Source organism: Medicago truncatula, chromosome 4 (assembly GCF_003473485.1).
Source record: "Medicago truncatula cultivar Jemalong A17 chromosome 4, MtrunA17r5.0-ANR, whole genome shotgun sequence".
Taxonomy (NCBI): domain Eukaryota; kingdom Viridiplantae; phylum Streptophyta; class Magnoliopsida; order Fabales; family Fabaceae; genus Medicago; species Medicago truncatula.
Genome location: NC_053045.1, coordinates 31157070 through 31165929, shown reverse-complemented (window position 1 = coordinate 31165929; position 8860 = coordinate 31157070). Strand labels below are relative to the sequence as shown.

At 32.3% G+C, this 8860-nt stretch overlaps 1 protein-coding gene across 1 annotated transcript; it reads left to right on the top strand.

Annotated features, from left to right (window-relative positions):
- Positions 1-1824: 1824 nt before the first annotated feature.
- LOC112420865 (uncharacterized) lies at positions 1825-7189 on the top strand. The gene is made up of 6 exons (XM_024780614.2): positions 1825-1873; positions 2411-2529; positions 2994-3054; positions 6186-6396; positions 6463-6647; positions 6720-7189. The coding sequence occupies exons 1-6, from the start codon at positions 1825-1827 to the stop codon at positions 7187-7189; spliced, it is 1095 nt and encodes a 364-aa protein (XP_024636382.2).
- The last annotated feature ends 1671 nt before the right edge of the window (positions 7190-8860 follow it).

The window sequence follows — 8860 nt, the reverse complement described above, 5'->3', positions numbered from 1 at the left end:
AAATAAGCTATATGTGGGAACATAATACTATATTTTTTTTTTTAACAAATCAAAATGGGATATATTGCACAAAAGAGTGGAATTTCATCCTGCACAAGGTGTGCAAAAAAGATGAAACCCCCAAAGTCAGATACAACCAAAGGCACCTACCATAGGATGCCTGCACCAAAGAAAAAAACTAAACAATCACCTGATACCCATACAAAGTAGTGGATACCTCCACCAATCATGAAAACCAAACGGAAAAGAAACAACATTTGACCGAAGCCATAAGAAAGAGTTCAGCTTCACTTTTTCAACAATTCTAAGGGGATCGACAGGCTCATTGTTGAAAACACACTTATTTCTCTCCTTCTAAATTGCCCAAACACACGCCAGCCAAATAATTTTCAAGTAAGAATGGGAAAGTCGCGGCAAACCCGCCAAATTAGTAAACTGAAAGAAGTGATCCTTGATCGAACTTGGAAAATTATGGGTCTTACAATATCCGTTCCAAATTTACGAGTTATATTTCTCTATAAATTAATATCATATATCATATGGAAAAGTGAGTAGAGAAGTAGAAAAAACAAGGATTAGAAGCCAACCATAAAACTAGGGTTTATAGAGATTTCTTTTGACAACAATCACTAGGATTGAGATTGAATTTTTCATTGTTCCTCTTGGTTATGGGAAGAGATTCGGGACTTTAGGTAGAATTAGGTTTGAAGACCGATTATTGTAACCATTTGAAATCTTTTGTAAAGTTATTCATCATTGTAGTGGAACGGAGAGTTGATTTCCTCTCTCGTTGTTTTAACTTTTGCTTGTGTTTATAATTGTCACCCACGTTAATATTGGTTGCTTGGTTAATTTGCTCCACACATCACGTTTTTGTTGGTGTGATTTTTAAAATGAATTCCCGCAAAATTCGATAATATATTGCAAATTTACTTGTAATACTAGTTATCATGTCAGTTTTTTATAAGCAAAATGGTATTATTGGAGTACATGTGATGCATATTTCTTTTATAAACAACTGTTAGTAAATGTATTTATTATAGGGGAGGAGAAAAATATTAGTAATATATAACCTCTTCAATATCGTAATCCAAATATTAAATTATCATACATCAAATTACAACAAAAAACAATCAACCACTTATCGCAAAAATTAATAAACCAATTTACAAAAATAAGAGAAAGACTTATATTCACTTTATACAGAAAACATGAGAGAGACTTTGTTTTTATTTTTTATTTTTATTTCATGAGAATTTGAATAACAATTCAAATATTTCCAACATCTTCAAACTCGTCGTTCAACACGTTCCAATGATATTTTTTTTAAAGATTTTGTTTTAGGTTCATACACCACTAAAACTAGTGGCATATCTACCTATAAGCAAAACGGATTCTCTTAACTCAAAAAAGCCTACACTTACGCAGTACGTGGACAGTTAAAAAATTAGACAAATTGAACTTGTTATTTGAAACTTGACCATGCAATCAAGATTAAACGGTCCATATCGACTAACAACATAAATGTAAACTTTTATTGACCGCATGGAATCATCACGATGCACCTGTATGACAGTGTGGGCCCAAGCCCCTACAAAGAAGAGAACTATGTATTGTATGCATCTACGTGATGAGAGAAAAACTGCGGTGCCCAATTAAATTCATTCTTATGGAGCATTTAACACATTTTCTTGTGGTGAATATTTTTTCTTGCTTACATACACACACACACACACACAATATAGTATAATACGCAATTCGTTTGATTTTGCGTTGAAGGGTCATAAAATGTGGGCAAGGAACAAATTCTGTTAATAGTACGTAATGCGGGAATCAAGGAAGCAAGGAGTGGAATTGCAACCTCAAACGGTTTGTGAGTGAGTGAGTGAGTGAAGAGGCTCTTGTATATGTTGTTGCTAGCTAGTGAATAATGAGAGACTCCATTTCTTAATCCATCTAATTTGTGTACTTGAAGTTGAATTAAAACATTATTACAATTTAGAATTAGAGCCATAATTAAATGTAAATTGTAAAATCACCTTGATATATTTAGAATTAGAAGCTAGCCATATTAAATTTGAGTAAAATGCATGCATGCATACATACATACATACATACATACATACATAGTGGAAATGGAATTGTACTACAATGAACTTGTTTGTCGTTTTCTTCTCCACCTATATCCTCTCCTCTATATCCATATTTTTTGGAATCTTAATATCCTCTATACTCCCTTAATCATTTTTACCATTTTATCCATCACACTTTCATATTGTTTCGAATAACTAACTACTAAAATCTTCACACAAAATCAGGATAACTTCGTCATTTCAAATATTACACAGGCCTCAATACAACCACCTACATTCTCTTGGCTCATATGGATATTGTGATCATGGAGAAACAGGTACTGTGTCATTCGAATCAGATATTTACAGCTTTGGAGTTGTTCTTTTGGAGCTCATCAGTGGTAGAAGAGCTATTGATGATACAAGACTTGGTGATGATCAAAATGTTGTTTTCTGGGTAAGTGAAAGTTGGTCTTTTTATGTAGTAAAAAGCTGTCCTTGCCAAATAGTAGTAGTGTTAGAATTTGAGTTACCTATAATTAGTTCTAAATTATTGGTAATGAGTTGTCCTAAATTTTTTAGACTGCTCAAATAAGTGAACCATAGTTCAAGTTGATTAAAAGTTTTAAAATAAGCATGTGCATTATAGTTTATATAAAGTACATACCAAATCTCTATTTTGAAGGTTTCAAATTTATGTCTACTATCCTACTTTAGAAGGCAATGCTTTATAAACTGATTTGAAAATTAATCTGTTTAGAATTTTCTTTGAACCACTTTAATAATCGAACTGTTGATGATGTTTAAGACATAATTTTTACACATACCAAATATCTATTTTCAAGGCTGCAAATTCATGTACATGCTTGCCTCAATTGACAAAATATTTCTTTATTGATACATGTAAATATTGTTTTGCAGGCAAGTTCTGTATTCAAAGATATGAACAAATTCAAAGATATTGTTGACCCATTGCTAGAAGGTAAATATCATGAGGGAGATTTACCGAAAGTTGTAGGCATTGCTGCAAGATGTGTTCAAAAAAAAGTTCATCGTAGGCCCAATATAAGTCAAATTCGGAGTAGTTCGACCCTTTAAAAAAGTGATGAGTGGTTTGATCAAAGACTTAATTACAGGAAAATATTATTCGGAGTAGTTCGATCCATGACTCTTAAACAAGTTGTCAGAATTTGAACATGCTTACGAGGTTTAATTAGATGTTTGATTTTTTATATAGTGTATTTTTTTTTTTTATCTTTAAACAATTTTTTACTTTGTCTAAGCTTCTCAAGTTTTGAAAAAACAAAATTTCCAACCTAATTTTTGTTATACAAAAAAAAAAAAAGCACTAAATTTACCAACTAAATATTTTTGAACTAAATAAGTAATTTATGTTTAAACTTTATGTGTACAAATTAATTTTTGTATTACAAAAATTATTTTCCAAATAACTTTTACATAAAAAATTTCAAACGAAAAGTTACTTTTAGACATTGATTTTACAAAATAAATTAATTCAACTAGATTATTTTTTTTTTTTTTGACAAAATTCAAATCAATTTTCACAAGTAAATAATCAAACATTCTTGTGGAAGCGTGAAGACTATAAAGCGCGTGAGTGTCATGAGCAGACACTCACATACACTTCACATTCCCGCCAAATTCTCGTTAAATCCTAAGCTTCTTCCGGTGATTCGACATTATCTTGTAAAAATCAGTTTTTTCCACCATTGAAGAACTCGAATTCTCAGTAATTCGATTGTTTCCATCATAAACCCTAATTGGTTCACCTCCCGAGTTCTGATTATTCCTGTTGTTGTTGATGATGCTACATGTTTCATCGACTTTAACATTAAGATACCTTAGAATATACTCCCTCCGGTCACTATTATAAACAAAATTCCATTTTTTAGATACATTAATTATTCAATGTATCTAAAAATTGGAGTTTTGCTTATAATAGTGACCGGAGGGAGTACGTTATTAAAACAAAATGTTTAGCAATATGCTTAATCGTCTTACGCGAGTTACCTACCATTCTGGAAGCATGTCTCAAAATGTCGGTCAAGAAGTAATCTTTGTTGCAACAAAACGGACAACGATATAATGAATCAGATCAACGACCACGTGTCAAGGGACAATTTGTTAAACAAACAGTGTATGTTTCTCCATGCTTGTATTTATCATTCGTTTTATATTTGAATTTTGCTCTCCACCCAGCACATTTTGCTCGCGCCTTGCAGCCGTTCCAAATTTACCCTTGCGCTAGTTAACTAACGCAAGTGAAAAACTATGTGTTAGTTAACTAACGTTGCGCAAGTTAAGATGCGCAAGTGTAAAACACCTAATTTGATGACGTGTCAGTGATTAAATTGGTCAAATGACGAAATTTTAAATGATTAAACAATGCAAGAGTAAATTGTCAGGATTAACGATTACAGAGACTAATTTTTAAATGACGTCTAATTAAAAGGACGAAACACCTAATTTAAATAATCATCTGATTGCATGATTGTAGACTTTTGACCGCATGGAATCGCGATGCACCTATATGACAGTGTGGGCCCAAGCCCCCAGAAAGAAGAGAACTATGTATCTACGTAATGAGAGAAAAATTGCGGTGCCCAGTTAAATTCATTCTTATGGAGCATTTAACACCTTTTCTTGTGGTGAATATTTTTTCTTGCTTACATATACACACACACACACGCACACAATTCGTTTGATTTTGTGTTGAAGGGTCATAAAATGTGGGCAAGGACAGTTGGAATGGGTGCTGGCAAATTCTGTTAATAGTACGTAATGCGGGAATCCAGGAAGCAAGGAGTGGAATTGCAACCTCAAACGGTTTGTGAGTGAGTGAGTGAGGAGGCTCTTGTATATGTTGTTGCTAGCTAGTGAATAATGACAGACTCCATTTCTTAATCCATCTAATTTGTGTACATGAAGTCGAATTAAAACATTATTACCATTTAGAATTAGAATTAGAAGCTAGCCATAATTAAATGTAAATTGTAAAATGGCATGGGAATATAGTATAATACGCATTCGTTTGATTTTGTGTTGAAGGGTCATAAAATGTGGGCAAGGACAGTTGAAATGGGTGCGGACAAATTCTGTTAATAGTACGTAATGCGGGAATCCAAGAAGCAAGGAGTGGAATTGCAACCTCAAACGGTTTGTGAGTGAGTGAGTGAGGAGGCTCTTGTATATGTTGTTGCTAGCTAGTGAATAATGACAGACTCCATTTCTTAATCCATCTAATTTGTGTACATGAAGTCGAATTAAAACATTATTACCATTTAGAATTAGAATTAGAAGCTAGCCATAATTAAATGTAAATTGTAAAATGGCATGGGAATATAGTATAATACGCATTCGTTTGATTTTGTGTTGAAGGGTCATAAAATGTGGGCAAGGACAGTTGAAATGGGTGCGGACAAATTCTGTTAATAGTACGTAATGCGGGAATCCAAGAAGCAAGGAGTGGAATTGCAACCTCAAACGGTTTGTGCGTGAGTGAGTGAGTAGCTAGTGGATAATGACAGACTCCATTTAATTTCTTAATCCATCTAATTTGTGTACTTGAAGTTGAATTAAAACATTATTACAATATCATATATAATTGTAAAATTGTAAAATCACCTTGATTGATATATTTATTTAGAATTAGAAGCTTAGCCATATATAATTAAATTAAATTTGAGTAAAATGCATGCATACATACATACATAGTGGAATTGCACTACAATGAACTCGTTTGTCCCTCAATCATTTTTACCATTTTATCCATCACACTTTCATATTGTTTCGAATAACTAACTACTAAAATCTTCACACAAAATCTCTTGTCATTTTTTAACCGTGTGTGTGTCTATATATTGTTGATCCTCCACACTTTCTCTCTCGATCACAAATTCACAAACATTGTTCATCCGCATTTTCTCTCAAATTACTGTTTATTCAAATTACTGTTTATTTTAGAAGGAAAAAAATCAACAGTTGGCACAATACAAGAGCAGTGGGTGTTCTGAAAAAAGAAAAACTCGTCTGTTTCCGTAAACAATAGCACTAAATTAGTTGATCATGGTTTAAAGCCCACTAATCACATAGGGGTAGAAGAGATGGTTGCAATGTTCTTACTTGTTGTTGGACATGGAGTGGGTAATAGAATGATTCAAGAAAGGTTCCAACACTTAGGAGAAACTGTGAGTAGACGTTTTCATGATGTGTTAGTTGCTTGCTTGAGTTTGTCCATCGAATATATAAAGCCTCAAGATCCTTTGTTCCGTGATAGTCATGCAAAAATTCAAAGTGATCCACGGTATTGACCATATTTTAAGAATGCCATAGGAGCAATCGATGGTACGCATATTCCCTGTGTGGTTAGTGCCAATGACCAAACTAGTTTTATTGGACGAAAGGGATATCCGACACAAAATGTAATGGCTGTATGTGATTGGAACATGTGCTTTACTTTTGTTTTAGCCGGATGGGAAGGTACTGCCCATGATGCTCGTGTTTTTGACCATGCTCTCACAAATGCAAATCTAAATTTTCCACATCCTCCTCCAGGTACTAATATTATCTTTTACAACTTATTTATTAGTATTATTCTTTACAATTTATAATTTAATTTGTTTTTAGGTATGTATTATTTGGTGGATGCCGGTTATCCAACACCGATGGGATATCTTGGTCCATACAGATGTGAACGTTATCACCTCCCTGATTTTCGGCGTTCTCATGGGTTTGAAAATAACAACGAGGTATTCAATTATTATCACTCAAGTTTAAGGTGCACAATAGAAAGAACTTTTGGTGTATGGAAGAATAGATTTGCAATTCTACGACGCATGCCTAAATTCACAATTAAGACACAAGTTGAAGTTGTTGTTGCAACAATGGCTATACATAACTTTATTAGAAGGAATGCTGATATGGACGTCGATTTCAATCGGTATGAGGATGAAGACATAACCCTTGATCATGATGATTATCGTAGACTAGTTAATTTGGATTTATCTCAAAATTTAAATATAGCTTCCTCATCTGAGATGAATCATGTTCGAAACTCGGTTCGAGATCAAATTATAAAGTTCAACAAAAATCATTAGTATTGTAGTAATGTTTAATTTTAAAAGACCATCATAGATGAGATAACAGGATGCACTGAGAAGGCATATGACTATCTTGCAAAGAAACACCCTCTCTGCAACTCATCAACCAAACACTTAGTTATGCTAGGGAGATGGAGAGGATTGTCTCAAAAGAAATGGATGCAATGAATTTTGTGTTTTCCAAGATTGCTAATATTGTCTGATGAAATTGTTTACTTCTGATTCAATGTGGAACTCTGAAATGATTCTATCTCTTTATTATGTTCATCTAGGTGTTGTATTGTTCCTTACAGTATCCTTTTCTTTCTTCTTTACAGTGCTCAAAATCATTATATACTTGTGTTGACTATAATATCGTAAGAATTGGACAAATTGATGAATTTCAAATCTATTTGAAGGTTCATATTCAAAAAAAAAAATATATATATTCCCTACATGCATTTTTATTTGAATATTGTGTGATTAACAATTATATTAATCTAGTAATTTTATTGTCAGTTAATCAAAAATAAATGAAGGATGAAAAATCAAATAAATGTAAAATTTATATATACATATATACAAACACACACACTCACATTTTAAAGCCCATTTTGGTCTTTTATACATGTAAAAGCAATTATGACTCAAAACATCCAAACAAAATTTTTCATACAAATCACTTTTGTTTTGAAGGTATCCAAACATAAATCACTTTACATTCAACTTACTTTTAACCAAAATCAATTCTACCAAAATCAATTTTTTTCACCACACAACCAAACACACGCTAAGTTTCCCTTTCATATTCTTGCTCTACCACCATTACGCCCCAACCAATCACACTATAATGAAACTTGAAAGTAAATTACTTACAAAACTTTTCTTCATTACCCACCTTGAACTTTTAATTTTCTTATTGTAGCAATTTATTTACTTAACTTGCCTAATGCGAATATTTTCTTTCTAGAGTTAGCACAAATTTTATTTTCTCGCTTATCGATTAAATTTGATATATTAGTTTTAAATAGTCAAGCAAAGCAGAATTTTGTAGGCTACGCTGTTTTGGCCGATAGAAGTAGTGTTTGCCTATAAATATTTGATTTGTAATTTTTTTTAATATAATCAACCAATCAAGCAGGTTATTTTATGCATGTTTATCTCTTTAATATGTTGCCTTAATATTTAATTTCATACGTTTCTTAGTTAAGTAGCTTAAACATCGTACTAATTACATATTTTTGGAGTAGTTAAGAAACTTACAGCTGAGTGACAAAGTTCATTCTTCAGCAGAATCGCATGAATAAGAGGGAATCATTATTGAGAGTTATTAACCGATATCTCATATAACTTTTGAGTTTGACAAAAACAATGTGTCACTCTCTTATGTTAATAATAAAGGAAGGTGAAACATATGACGGGTAGCAAAGCTAGGTTTGAATAATTTTTTTTTTAATTTTTATACTTGATGCTAAAGTAGTAGTTACCACAAACGGCATGAAAACCCATTGTTCATAAGCAAAATAAATCAAGAATAAAGGTGGATAATAAATTATTTATTTTGTTTAGAAAGAAAAACAAACTATGTTGTCATCGTATTCAAAATATAATTAGCAATCATTGTAATAGTTGGATGGGTCGAAATCAAATCAAATTGCTTGTTATGAAGTTGATTTGCTAACTTTTAAA

Coding starts and splice junctions, on each gene's coding strand:
- LOC112420865 (XM_024780614.2), top strand. CDS start 1,825: ATGCGGGAATCAAGGAAGCAAGGAGTGGAATTGCAACCTCAAACGGTT. Junction 3,055..6,185: donor TGTTGACCCATTGCTAGAAG/GTAAATATCATG, acceptor CTAATCACATAG/GGGTAGAAGAGATGGTTGCA. Junction 6,397..6,462: donor AAAATTCAAAGTGATCCACG/GTATTGACCATA, acceptor CTGTGTGGTTAG/TGCCAATGACCAAACTAGTT.